Below are 14,752 nucleotides of genomic sequence, written 5' to 3' on the forward strand. Positions count from 1 at the left end.
TCAGTCTGCTCTTCCACACTCTAACCCCCTGTCTGTCTCTCCAACAGGTCTGGTGTGAGACCAACCTCCGCCGGTGCACCAGCAAGTTCCACCGCTTCGTGTGTGAAGCCTGCGACAAAGGATTCCCCTTGCTCTCGGCCCTGGTCCTGCACAAGACCACCATTCATCAGCAGCAGCCATCACCCCCAGGGAGCGCCCAGGAGACCCCCGCAGCCCAGGAGAAGCCGGCAACCCCGGCCCCTCAGCAGGCCAGCTTCCTGGAGACCCTGGGTCTGCAGCACATCTCCCAGGTCAAGCTTCAGCCTTCGGAGGATGAGGTCCGGCAAGCCCAGCTGGACAGCATCCGGGTCATCCAGGTGGAGCCTCTGGCCTCCACCTTGCCCGAGGAGGTCGATTCCGCGGCTGCGGGATCCCTCGGCGGCCTCGGCTTGGTGGCGGCCTCGTCCCTGCAGGGCCTGTCCCAGAGGGAGGCCCTCAGCCTGCTCTCCCTGCAGCCTTTCCCCACAGGCTTCCTCTTCCACCCAGGTGGTGGTTCTACGATCAAGCCTGTGTGTGGCGAGGCTGGCTTGATGGAGCTGGCTGACATCCAGCAGATCCTGAAGGTGGCCTCGACCGCCCCCGGTCAGATGGGCCTCCTGCCATCCCTGGCCAAGGCTCCCCACTGGGGAGTGTCCAGCCAGGGCCAGACTGCCGGCTGCAAGCTCATGCCCCCACTGAAGCCAAAGCCCATGGTGGCACCACGCTCCAGCCTGGCTGCCTCCACGCTGCCGCCGCTCCAGAGCACCCAGCAGGCCTCCCTGGGCTGCATCAGCCCCAGCCTGCCCCCGCCGGCCAGCCAGCTGCTCAATATGCCCCAAGAGTCTTCGTCATCGTCCTCCTCTTCCTCGGGCAGCCAAGCCTCCCTGGAGAAGATGCAGATGGAGGCGGACTGCATGGGCGATGCCCATATGCCCAACGACTCGACAGAGCTGCAAATCAAACAAGAGGAGGGCCAGGCGGCCGGAGGGAAGAAGGGGGCAGGGGGTTCCAACCGCGGCGGCATCAAGGCTTCCTACCCCTGCCGCTTTTGCGATCAGGTGTTTGTTTACTCCGGGGTGCTGCAGGCGCACATGCGCTTCCACCTGGGCATCCTGCCGCACCAGTGCAACATCTGCGACTACGTGGCGCCCGACAAGGCCACCCTTATCCGCCACCTGCGCACGCACAGCGGCGAGCGCCCCTACGTTTGCCGCGTCTGCCACTACCCTTTCACCGTCAAGGCCAACTGCGAGCGCCACCTGCGCAAGAAGCACATGAAGAACACAAGGAAAGAGATCGAGAAGAACATCAAGTACGTCTCGTCGACCACAACCCAGGATCCCTTGGAGCTGGCCTCCGCCGGCGACACCGCCTGCCGTTTCTGTGGTGAGGATCTAAAGAGCTACCGGGCTCTCCAGATCCACCTACGCACCCACAACGGCTGCCAGCGCAAGCCCTTTGAGTGCCGGCGGTGCGGGGCGGCTTTCTTGGCCAAGAGGAACTGCATCCACCACATGCTCAAGCAACATCCCGAGGTGCAGGAGCGGGAGATCGAGGAGCACATTGCCACCCTTCTCCCCGCCATCACAGCCACCACCTCCAGGGCCAGCTCCAGCAGCCCTCTGGCTCTCAATGGCCTTACGCCCACCCCCAGTGCCACCATGCAGCCGGTCAAGGTGGAAGATTTCAGCATCTACTCCTCCTCCGGTGACTTGGATCAGCCATTGGACTTCTCCAACAAGAGCCGCGGGGGGGGTGGAACCAGCAGCGGTTCAGGGAGCCTAGACAGTTCTCCTGGGATCAAACTGGAGACGGTTAGCCTGGTAGCCTACGACTGCTCCATGGAACCTATTGACCTGTCCATCCCCAAGAACCCCAACAAGAGGCTGAAGAGAGACGCCACCGCTGTTGACACGATGAGCGTGGAGCGCCGAGAGATCAAAAAGGAGCTGCCCTTCCCCAGTGTACTGGACCACCTCCCCTCAGCAATTCAGCTGGACAAGAGCTATGAGGAGAACCTGAAGACCCCCCAGTCTGGCTCTTACCAGTTCCCCCCAGTGACCATCTCCCCGCTTCTCATTAGTACCCCTACTGCCACAGGCCGGGCGCTCCGTCTCAAGCCCCTGCTGCCCAAACCGACCTCTTCTTCCTCCTCCCTGAAAGAGCTTCCCCCTCTGGCTTCCATCGCCCAGATCATCTCCTCCGTCTCAACAGCTCCAGATTTGCTCAAGAGGGAGCCCACGCCGGATAACAAGGCTGGTGCCGGCCTCAACGGCCTTCAGACAGAACCGGAGCGTTTAGTTGGGGGCGACAACAGCTCTGAAGCCTCGATGGAAGAGCTCCCCCTAGAGGGCTCGTCCAGAAAGCGCACTAGGAAGAAGCCAGCGAGCCAGGCCAAGACTATAGCACCTGCCCGTGTGCCCACGCCCGAGCAAAACACAGACAGCGGCATGGACCTGGAGTCCAGTGGGGAGTTTGCCAGCGTGGAGAAGATGCTAGCCACCACCGACGCTAACAAGTTCAGCACCTACCTGCGGACGGGTGCGGTGGAGCTTGGAAGGAGGGACGAGGGGAGACAGAGCCAGGGAGAGGAGAAAGAGTCGCCTCCTCAGTCTGTGCCGCCCCAGTCCAAAGGAGGGAAGAAGAATGCCTACTCCAACTCAGTGCAGAAGATGACCTGTCCCTTCTGCCCCCGGGTCTTCCCCTGGGCCAGCTCCCTGCAGAGGCACATGCTCACACACACTGGTAAGCCATATGGAAACAGACACAGATGGGATAACTCCCTAAATACCCAACACACAGTAATGTTGAAATACTGCGTAAATAGCCTGGTTGAAACAATGCAATGATACCTGAAAAATACTGTTCAGTAATGAAGAAAAACGTACATTTTATACAACAATTACAAGATGGTTCTTAATTTGACAGGTTTTCTAAAGGGTCTAACTGCTTGCATTTAGCATATTTACAACTTCCTGTGGGTCCACAACATGTCCCTAATACTTCTAATGTGACGTTCAGTCTTCTCTAATGTGCTGTCGGCTACAGGTCAGAAGCCCTTCCCCTGTCCCAAATGTGACGCCTTCTTCTCCACCAAGTCCAACTGTGAGCGCCACCTGCTGCGCAAGCATGGCGTGACCAACCGCTCGCTGCGCCGCAATGGCCAAATGTCCAAGAACAAGGATGGCGATGAGGTATCACACGACAGCGCAGGTAAGAAACTACTGTAATGTACTGTATTGTACTGTAATATACGGTCTGATCTATAGGTTACCATTCTGTACCTATCTATCTGTAATTTGGCAGTTCATTTTGTGTGTGTGTTCTAGAGAGTTCTGAGAATGAGCAGACTGCAGGAGAGGCTCTGGACCTGAGCAGCATGGACCCCGATCAGAAAAGCTCTGCATCCGAGTCGCCCAGCGCAGACCAAACACCAGACACTGCTGAGCTGCTGCTAGGGGAGATGGAACAGCAATCCAACAACAACAACATTGAAAATGACGACAACGACGATTCGCAGAGCAACAAGAGCTTGGACCTCAACTTCGCCAGCAAGCTCATCGACTTCAAGTTCTCGTCAGAAGGCCAGCAGCCCCAGACCTCCCTGGTTGGAGATAAGGTGGTGGCGGTGGCCGAGCCAGATAGAGTGGCGGCCGCCCAGCAGCAGGACCAAGAGCCCTCCAAGTACACCTGCAAGAGGTGCAAGAAAAACTTCCGTTATGCCGCCACCCTGGCTCGCCACGAGAAGGCACACTTGTGTGAGACTGCACCCCCCGAAGAGGCTTGTGGAACAGAGGAGACTGGGCCTGCCTCAGAGGATCTCCCCAACACTACTACAACCACCACCGAGGAGGAGGATCAGGAGGAGGGAGAGGGAGAGAAGGAGGCTCCGGAAAGCGAGGGAGTGGGCAGCGTGATGGACAGTGGTTCAGAGGAGGAGGAGAAGAAGGAGGAGAGAAGTGACGAGGAGGGGGCAGCAGAACCAAAGAATGAAGGAGAGGCAGGCAGAGGGTCGGGGAGCAAGGCGGACAAGAGGAAGAAGATCTGTAACGTGTGCAGCAAACGCTTCTGGTCACTGCAGGATCTGACAAGACACATGCGTTCGCACACAGGTACTAGTTGATACCAGGGGGCAACTTTGGTTTTAAAAGTCAGGAGGGGGGTCCTCCCGAGTGGCTCAACGGTCTAACTCATTGCATTGCAGTGCTAGAGGCATGACTACAGACCTGGGTTCGATCCCAGGCTGTATCACAACCAGAGTCGAGAGTCCCATAGGGCAGTGCATAATTAGCCCATCTTCGTGGGGATGGTTTGGCCGGGGGGGCTTTACTTGGCTCATCGCCCTCTAGTGACTCCTTGTGGCGGGCCGGGCACCTGTAGGCTGACCTCGGTCGTCAGATGAAAGGCGTTTCCTCCGACACATTGGTGCGGCTGGCTTCCTGGTTAAACGGGCAGGTGTTAAGAAGCGCGGTTTGGTGGGTCATGTTTCTCCTGACTCGACTTTAGCCTCTCGAGCCCGTTGGGGAGTTGCAGCGATGAGACAAGATCGAAAAAGGGGGTAAAAATAACATCTGTGTATATATATATATATATATATATATATATATGCCCCCCACTTTATAGATTTTACTTTTACCCCCCCTTTCTCCCCAATTTCGATCTTGTCTCATTTTCCACCATAATTTGCAAATAAATTCATAAAAAATCCTACAATGTAATTTTCTGGATTTTTTTTCTCATTTTGTCTGTCATAGTTGAAGTGTACCTATGATGAAAATTACAGGCCTCTCTCATCTTTTTAAGTGGGAGAACTTGCACAATTGGTGGCTGACTAAATACTTTTTTGCCCCACTGTATGTATGTATGTATGTGTGTATATATTTATTTATTTAGTTATTTATGTATATATATTTTATATATATATGGATAGAAAAAATACAAATATGGACCGCTCAGAGGCATCCGCGTAGTCCTAAAGTACACCGTTGCATCGTTTTGTATCACATTCCAATGATAAAACCGAGGGAGATGATGACATGCCCCCCCGTCCCAAGTTGTGGCCCTGGTTGATACTCTAAGCTATTTCTTGATGCATTTATTGTTGCTTTACCTTCCTTAAAGATATGTTTTACCTGACCCTGTTCTGCTGTAAATAATTCTGTACATGTTTATATTTTTCTTCAGGTGAGAGGCCCTACAAGTGCCAGACGTGCGAACGCACCTTCACCCTTAAGCACAGCCTGGTGAGGCACCAGCGGATCCACCTGAAGCCGCGGGGCAGCGAGGGGGCAGATGGAGCTGATGCCAACGGGGCAGAGGCCCCGGCCGGAGACTCAGCTAGTGAGGAGGGAGAGTGCACACCCACCAGCACTTGCCCCCCTTCCGAAAACGAGAGCGAAGGCACCGGAGGGGCCAGGGAGGAGGGAGGCGAGGGAACTGAGAAAGAGGCCCCTCTGCCAGGCCCCACATCCCTGGCCCAGTCCCTGTCCACCACTGAACCAGCCCAGTCAGAGTCAGCTACAGAGGCCATAGCTGAGCCGCTCGTTGAGCCAGTCTCGGAAGCAGTCTCTGAATCAGTTCCTGACCCACCTGTAGAACAAACCTCAGACGAACCCTCTGAAACAGATGTAGAACTAAACACTGAGGTATCAGCCTCTGAAATGGCTAGAGAAACAGATGGCAATGCAGCCACTCAAACGCCAACAGAAACCCCCAAAGAATCTTCCACAGAGTCCCCAGCCCCACAGCCCACTACCCCAGAGAAAGACCCCGATGGCCCCTCGGAAGGCTTCATCCAAGGCCTACTGGAGATCCACACCAAGCCTTCCCTGGAGCACATCCTTCCCGCTGGCGAGTCTCCTTTGGTGGGCGTTGAGTGAGGGAGGCACCCTCCTTCCTTCCTACCCCCAGTCTCTGGTTCTCTTTATGCAGTGGACCGCTGTATGTGCCGCAGTGCCATAAGATAGAAGTACTCCTAAAGAATGCAAGACGATGAAATCAAGAAGAAACACCTTGTTTCTAAGTGCCTTACTACTTCTATTTTGTTAGTTTTTTTGCTATATCTTTATCTACATTTATCTACCGAGGATCTACATTTTTATAGCGTTTTATGATGATTACATAATTGTTTTTGGATTCTATGAGATGAACTTTGAATAAGCAATAAATGAAATCAAATTTACCATGACCGATTTATATTAAATGATCAAGTGTGTGACAGACAAAAAGAACTGTTATTGTATATTTAAACCACAGTCGTACCTTAAAAACAATGCTGAGAAGAGACTTGTGTTCCCCAGCAGTGGGGATTAAGTCTCTCATGTAACTGGAAGCACAGCAGATACCCGCCAGGCTGTCACAAAGGTGTCCTGAAAAAAGACTTGATTTACTCTCTCTCTCTCATGATCCCTGATAACCAACATTAACAGTCTCTCTGTTTGTATTGAGAATACATTCATGAACTGTGACATGATTTGGTGTTAGGAGGCAAATCAAAGAAAACAGACCTGACAATGGATAGCGTACCATATCTGAGATCTATGCTGTTGCGTTCCCCTAGGCTCTCTTTATCTTGCCATGATATGGGCAATATTTGCCTGAAACGTGTGTTTTTCCCCCGAATCATTCTCATTTAATTTCATGTGCGTTGACCATGTTGCATGTGGGAGTGTTGTGTGTGTGTGTGTGTGTGTTATTCGTTCAGGAGAGGTTGGGGGATATAAGGTGTTTGAGGAAATGTACTTTTCCAGAACAAAAGGGCTTGATATGTGTACCCCCCCCATATCTCTCACTGTCACTTTCTAGCGTTCCCAGTGTGTCCGGCGTGTGTTGTGTCCACCTCCCCCTTAGTGGCAACTCATTTCCTTGCCGCTACTTTAGACGTCTTCCAAAACCAACCGTCACTGTGTTCTTAAAGGCCTACCTGTGGTTCTGATGGGTTATTTTGATGCAGAACCTCACCTTCGGCGCTAGGTGGAAAACTACTCTGTTTTGTCTACTTGAACTTTTGTAGCCCTTCTGCCTCCCATTCAGGCAGCCACCTTCCACCACACCACTCGCCCCCCCTTAAGGGCATCTTTTCCGAGGTGGGACTCAAATGTCAATCATGTCACCTTGTGGGGTTGAATTTTGTCTAAATGTATGTGTTTTTCTCCCGTCTCATTTTATATTTAAAAAAAACTCAGAAGCAAACAAATCAAACCTCATGGCGCGGTAAGACGCAGGCAGCATCGGCTGGCTGGAGGCTGACGGACCGAGAGCAGAGAGCACTGGACTAGTCAGCCTCTGCCAGGCAACTGCCCATATGGCACTAACAAATTACAAACAAATCTACTACGACAATAAACAGCTAAGCAATCAGAGAGAATGAACTGAAGTGAATTTCTGAGCTGTGTTTGGAACTTGAACGTAACACAGAGTATTAAGTGGAGGGGAGAGGAGGAGGTGCGGCACATTGAGGGGGAGGCAGGGTAGCCTAGTGGTTAAGAGCGTTGGACTAGTAACCGGAAGGTTGCAAGTTCAAACCCCCGAGCTGACAAGGTACAAATCTGTCGTTCTGCCCCTGAACAGGTGGCGAGGCAAGTACTCCATGCAGAAAGAAGTCTGCCCTCTAGTGGCCGTACCACAGTATCTCCCCCATCCCAATCCTGCTCTCAGGCACTGGGAAAGTATTGTCAGAATAGAATGCTAAATGCAATTGTGTTCTAAAAAAACACTGTGTTAAGGGACTCACTCAGCTTATCTCATTATACCTTTGACCCCGTGTGGGTGTATGATTATGAGTCCCATGAGAATGCACATGGACTGTTTTATTGTATTTATTTGGAAATCTGGTGAGGGGTGAATAGATGTGACTTGAGGAAAAGCCATGTATTATTACCACATTGATGCTGCAGAGAATACCGGATTCAAATCCACAAAATGGTCGCCCAGCATCGGCCCGGGACTTCTATTAGCAATAATCACTATTGATTTGAAAGCTTTATGTTGACCTTTGTATTTGTTTATAGACTGTGTGGGTCTATTTTTGTTTTGTTTATTATTTTTAGTTTGGCTAAGATTTTCTTTCTTCCTCAGATATATAAATACGTATAAAACTGTGAAATTCACTGTGTTTCAGATAATGGGTGAGTTTTAGGCTTGTTTTGCATGTAACCCTAATTTGTTCAATTACGGATGATTCATTTTTTCTCTACATCTCGCTCTCAGGGTCTTTATAAAATGCATATTCAATACTTCATTTTCCTGAGTTGCAAGAAGTTCTTACAAGTTCTTTTTTTACGATTAAAACTGTCAATCACTACATTTAGCACTTGACTGTGAACTGCAATCAGCAGAACAGAGAAAATGAACTTGTGCAAAAAATCCTCGTGGTTGAGAGCGTGCTGTCAGCAGGATTCTTGTTTTAATACTATACCCATTTGTTTTGTCTGCTTTTGATTGATTATACATTTTTACCCCGTCCCTCAAATTGCAGTCACCTCTCGTTTCAACCTCTCTCATTTGAAGAGGAAATCAAATCGTGACTCTGTAAAAACCAATGAAAGTGGCTGTGTCACTGTCTGACGTTCTGGCCCTTTGTGTAACGTTCTGGCCCTCTGTGTCGCTGCTACGGCCACACCAGAACTCACCTCATAAATGGGCCTGGATCAGAACCTTTAAAGTTAGCTAAACTGCTCCCCTCCCTCCTGGTATTACAGTGCTTCAGAATCAGAAATGTAAGCTGTTCTGTGTCGAAAAAATTCAAGCAATAAAGATATATTAAGGAAAGGTGTGAATCAAACTGGCCTGGTAGTGTCTTTTATTGTCTGGCACAAACCTGCATTGATCACCTGTACTTTGAATTTTGTTTTACACTATGTATGGCCCTGTATACACAGTTTGTACAACACATTTGACACAACATTTGTGATACAACAGAGTTTGTCTTTACAAAAATGTTTACACAGCTGTTTTGGAGACACTGATTGTGTTAAAGTTCTTGTGCAGACAAACCCTCGGTTGTAGCGCAAAAATATCTGTTGAATCACAACCATTGAGTCCAATATGTGTAGATCAGTTGTACAATCTGAGCATGGAAGTGGCCTCAAGGTCCAAACTGAGCCAAGCCCGAGCTATGCTGGGCTGCCCTGGTTATACGTCCACCATAGCTGCTGGAAAGCGTGAACAATGTGAAAAGAAAATATCCAAGCCAGCATATTACAGTTCAGGGCAACCCTATCCTATACACAGTTCAGGGCAACCCTATCCTATACACAGTTCAGGGCAACCCTATCCTATACACAGTTCAGGGCAACCCTATCCTATACACAGTTCAGGGCAACCCTATCCTATACACTTTGAATCAACCAAGCATGTGTATTGTAATCCATGAATGTAGGGTGCAAAGTGAACATACTCAAAATTCACCCATGTCCACGTGGTGCCCCTTTTTTTAAACTATAGGATCGTTCCACAAAATGAGTCCCTTTTTGAGTAGTGTAACTTGATCAACTTAATAAAAAACACATTTTCCAATCTCAATGGGTGAAATGAAATAAATTACTATAGTAATTGCCTATTAAGTGCCAAATAAGTATCTTAGATCAGCCATACATCCCCTTGTGACAGGGGGAATTAGAAGCTTATTGTGTGCAAACAGGGAGGGACAATTGAATGCAAAAATGTAATTGTTATAACTTTCTAGCCTGTCTGACTATGGGTTACAGGGTTGATGACGTGTTATGCTCAACCCACTCAGTTTTCCAACACAAAACACCAGAAAATGGCCAAAAGGAGTAGAAGCAGGTCACCTGCTATAAGACTATGATTTGACTGATAATGTTTAATGTTCCTTTTGAAAAAGGAATAGTTTTCCTATATTAAAACAAGAGTTCAGTTCATGTAACAGGGTTGACCTTAAACTGAGGGACAGGTTGTTGTTTTTTTTACTTTAAAATGAATCACTAAACACTGTGGCTTTACAATGGTGAAAATGTATATATTTTGGGGTTCTAATTCACAGAGAAGTCACATAGAGGCACTAAGAGACATGTCAAAATGCTTTAGCAAGTCTTTATTCATATTAAAAAACATATTTATGGAATTTCCATGTGGTCTATATTAAAAGGCACTTAATTTACAGTTTTTTTTTTACAATCGCTAGGACTCATTTCTCAATACTTAGGTCACTTTTTCAAAACTCTGCACACAGTGAGCACAACAGCAGTCTGAGGGCTAATCTGTGGATCATGTTACATTGCTTTGGCACAAAATGCATTCAATGACTATATCTTTCAAATTTCATGAATTCTTTTCTCACTCATACACAACCGCCACCAAAACTCTATGTACCTACAGGCCAATTTGCACATGTTTACATACTCAATTCAAAACTCTTAAATTTAAGTTCAAAACCTAACATAACACAAAATTGAATAAGAAAACAATTTGCTACATTTATACAGTAATACCGTATTGAAATATATTCCCAATCTAAAAAATGAAATACTATCAAAACAATTAGACCAACCACAGCTGATTCCCATTGTAGATGAACACCTACCCAGGTGTTAGTCTTTCAATATCATTACCATCTATACAAAAGGGGACATCTTAGGAATAATGCTGTACTGCAATATAAACATGGACTCAGCCAGAGATAGAGAAGTGGCTGGCAGAGGAAGAGTGGCTGGGAGAGGGAGAGAGGTACAGAAGAAGACTGAGAGGAAGATCAAGAGCTGTAGTCTCAGATGAGATTAGAGCTACTATAACTGATCCTGTAATAAATCATGGTCTATCAATGAGAGAGGCTGGTCTGAGAGTGCAGACAAATCAGCAACGCTCAACAGTGGCATCTATTGTGAGACATTTCCAGCAAAACAACAGGTACGATGTGCATTCTGCAAGGGCATCTGACTGAACTGCACATTACAGAAGTCAATTGAGCAAAGCCTCCAAAGCCACTTGGGTGTAATTGTTTTTGTATTTCTGCTTAGGACCCAATAGTTATCTCCCACAGGCAGGAGAGGTAGGATTTTCACTGCTATGCAGGAAACTGCAATCGTTGATATGATCATTAGAAGCAATGTCATAAAACTCACAGGGATTCGGGACAGAGTGTTGGCAGACAACATTACATTTAGAAATATTCACAATGTAAGCATAACTATTTCTAGAGTCCTGAAACAACATCAAGTCAGGATGAAGCAGTTGTACACTGTCCTCTTTGAGAGGAACTCTGAACGAGTCAAGCAACTCAGGAACCAATATGTCCAGGTAAGATGACTATAAAATACAGACCTGGTTTTGAACAAAACCAAACAGAGCAGAGGCACACAATGGCATGTTTTTAGGTATAATGTAAACTACCGTAATAGCCTAACTCTTATATTGCCTTATGTTGCCTTATTTTAGAGAGTCATAGAGATTGAAGCCAGGCAAACACGCCACATATACATCTTTGTGGATGAGGCTGGTTTCAACTTGGCCAAAACACGGCGGAGAGGAAGGAATGTGATTGGGAAAAGAGCCATAGTGGATGTCCCGGGCCAGAGGGGTGCCAATATCACAATGTGTGCAGCAATATCCTCTGATGGATTGCTGTTACACAAACCGCAAATTGGGCCATACAACACCGAGCGTCTCATTTTATTCCTGGATGACCTTTATGGAAGGCAATTACAAACGGTTCCTGAGTTGCTTGTGCCAGGTGAGGAAAGGGTTGCAGTGAGGCGAAATCGGCCAACGTTTGTAATTTTATGGGACAATGTGGCATTTCACCACTCACGTGCAGTCACAGAGTGGTTTTCAGCCCATCCCAGGATGTTGTCACTTTTTCTCCCACCTTACTCTCCATTCCTCAAATCCATAGAGGAATTTAAGGTTTATGACCAACATCCACATGATCAAATGTCCCTCCTGGACGCAATGAACGCTGGATGCCTGAAAATATCTGCAGAAGATTGCCAGGGATGGACCAGGCATGCCAAAATATTATTTCCTAGGTGTATTGCCCAAGATGACATAAGATGTGATGTGGATGAGAACCTGTGGCTAAATGCAGAAGACAGGGTTGACTAGCATTGCTACTGTATCTGTATCTGTAGATGGTGTATTTACAAATTATTGTATTTTGGAATCACGCAATGCCAAAGAATGACATAAAACATATTGAAGTATATTGCATCATGTCTGATTAATTACTGTTACATCTACTGCAGTGAATTCTAAACAGTAGAGGTGTCATTCTTGTTTTGTAATGAAAACATTGTGTAATGCTACCTGTTGTTATTGTTGTTTAGGTCATTGTTTTAAGAGTGACAAAGTGTGCTTGTTGGGTGACAACCTTTGCTAGTGTTATGGAAGAATGAGTTGATTTGAGACATGTATGAAGTGTTTTTGTAGTTTTAGTGCATTTTGGATGTGAAATTAACTGCTGTGCCAAGCTGAAAGTTGGTTAGAACTGTGTGAAGAGTTTTGAAAAAGTGACCTAAGTATTGAGAAATGGGTTCTAGCGATTGTAAAACACTGTAATATAACAGGCACAATTTCTACTTAAACTATCAAAGGCATGCGAAGGGAACTCATTTTGTGGAACGACCCTCTAACCTGAAGCTTTGGACGATTTCTTGCGGACGATCAAATAAACAAAAGGGACACTCCAGGTTCTCGAACTCAGGTCCTGTGAATACATCATTTATACTTGTGTTGTTTAGATGTCATGTAATGTATATTAAACGTTGTACATATTGTCTCTTTATTTCTCAAATACAGACAAGACATATGCAAATACACAACTCATTTCATACACGCACACTATTCCACAAGTCCAGAGATACACTACATGACCAAAAGTATGTACAGTATGTGCATCTCATTCCAAAAACATGGGTATTAATATGGAGTTGGTCAGCCGCCAATCTTCTGGGAATGCTTTCAACTAGATGTTGGAACATTGCTGTGGGGACTTGCTTCCATTCAGCCACAAGAGGCCTGGTTATACCTGGTTTGCAGTTGGTGTGCCAATATATACCAAAGGTGTTCGATGAGGTTGAGTTCAGGGCTATGTGCAGGCCAGTCAAGTTCTTTCACACTGATCTCAACAAACCATTTCTGTATGGACCTCACTTTGTGCACGGGGCATAGACATGCTGAAACAGGAAAGGGCCTTCCACAAACTGTTGCCACAAAGTTGGAAGCACAGAATTGTCTAAAATGTAATTTCATGTTGTAGTGTTAAGATTTCCCTTAACTGGAACTAAGGGGCCTAGTCTGAACCATGAAACACAGCCCCAGACCATTATTCCTCCTCCACCAAACTTCACAGTTGGCACTATGCATTGGGGCAGGTAGCGTTTTATTGGCACCCGCCAAACCCAGATTCGGACTGCCAGATGTTGAAGCTTGATTCATCACTCCAGAGAATATGTTTCCACTGCTCCAGAGTCCAATGGCGGCGAGCTTTACACCACTCCCACCGACGCTTGACTTTGCGCATGGTGATCTTAGGCTTGTGTGCGGCTGCTCGGCCCGACAAACAGTTCTTGTGCTGACTTCCAGAGGCAGTTTGGAACTCGGCAGTGAGTGTTGCAACCGAGGACAGATTATTTTTACATGCTATGTGCTTCAGAACTCTGCGGTCCCATTCTGTGAGCTTGTGTGGCTGAGCCGTTGTTGCTTCTAGACATTTCCATGTCACAATAACAGCGTTTACAGCTGACCGGGGCAGTTCTAGCAGGACGGAAAGTTGACGAACTGACTTGTTCACCGTTGAAAGTCACTGAGCTCTTCAGTAAGGCCTTTCTACTGCCAATGTTTGTCTATGGAGATTGCATGTCTGTGTGCTCAATTTTATACACCTGTCAGCAACGGGTGTTGCAAATAGCAGTATCCACTAATTTGAAGGGATATCCACAGGGCTACTGGAGGCGTTACTGGCTAGCTACAGTGGCTAGTTTATGCTGAGTTCAAAACTACTGGGAACTCGGAAATCAACGACTTCCGACTTCAGTGCGTTCAAAACAACTGGGAACGCAAAAAAAATAAAAAAAATATACGGGAACATTTTTGTTCCAACTCGGAATACTAAGTTGGAAATGTCTTCTTTCTAGAGCTCCCGACCTGAAGATTATTGACGTCATGATTTGAATTAGTTTTCACAGTTGTATTGAAAGCACCATTAGCTGACAAAAAAGATATTTCAGTCATGACCAGAATGAAACCCCATTTGTGTTAGAAAATGTAGAAAGAGGTGGCACCGTTTTTTCATACCCAAAGTTGACTTTCAATAGTAATGGTGTGGAAGAACTTAAATGGCCCTGACTTCAACCCCATCGAACAACTTTGGGATGAATTGGCACACCAACATCAGTGCCCGACCTCACTAATGCTCGTGGCTGAAGGGACATAAGTCCCCTCAACAATGTTCCAACATCTAGTGGAAAGCCTTCCCAGAAGAGTGGAAGCTGTTATAGCAGTAAAGAGGCGACCAACTCCATATTAATGCCCATGATTTTGAAATGAGATGTTCGACGAGCACATGCTTTTGGTCATGTAGTGTATCTCTAAGGATAATAATGAATAAGATTATCTGGTCAGATCCTATATCAGTACTCCTACTCGGAGATGCTTTGTAGATACTGGCCCAGGATTCAAACAAACTACAATGCACAGACATCGCATTTAACTTTTTTTAAAAGGTTATGTTTGACTAAATGCAATTTCTGCACAGTGCTGTTTGTTTTAATCCCGGGCT

General features: G+C 47.0%; 1 protein-coding gene across 3 annotated transcripts in view; it reads left to right on the forward strand.

The window, feature by feature from the left end:
• LOC109909836 (ras-responsive element-binding protein 1-like) overlaps nt 1–8,800 on the forward strand; it is a 69,596-nt gene extending 60,796 nt beyond the window's left edge. For 2 of the 3 annotated variants that reach the window (XM_031796698.1, XM_031796701.1), the window contains 4 exons: nt 48–2,763; nt 3,040–3,231; nt 3,348–4,130; nt 5,203–8,800. In XM_031796698.1, coding sequence (XP_031652558.1) covers nt 48–2,763; nt 3,040–3,231; nt 3,348–4,130; nt 5,203–5,897 — 4,386 coding nt within the window. In that variant the 3' untranslated portion in view covers nt 5,898–8,800. The remainder of the gene's footprint in view (nt 1–47; nt 2,764–3,039; nt 3,232–3,347; nt 4,131–5,202) is intronic. The other variant, XM_031796699.1, reaches the window with a different exon arrangement.
• The last annotated feature ends 5,952 nt before the right edge of the window (nt 8,801–14,752 follow it).

Source organism: Oncorhynchus kisutch, linkage group LG18, assembly GCF_002021735.2.
Source record: "Oncorhynchus kisutch isolate 150728-3 linkage group LG18, Okis_V2, whole genome shotgun sequence".
Classification (NCBI taxonomy): Eukaryota; Metazoa; Chordata; class Actinopteri; order Salmoniformes; family Salmonidae; genus Oncorhynchus; species Oncorhynchus kisutch.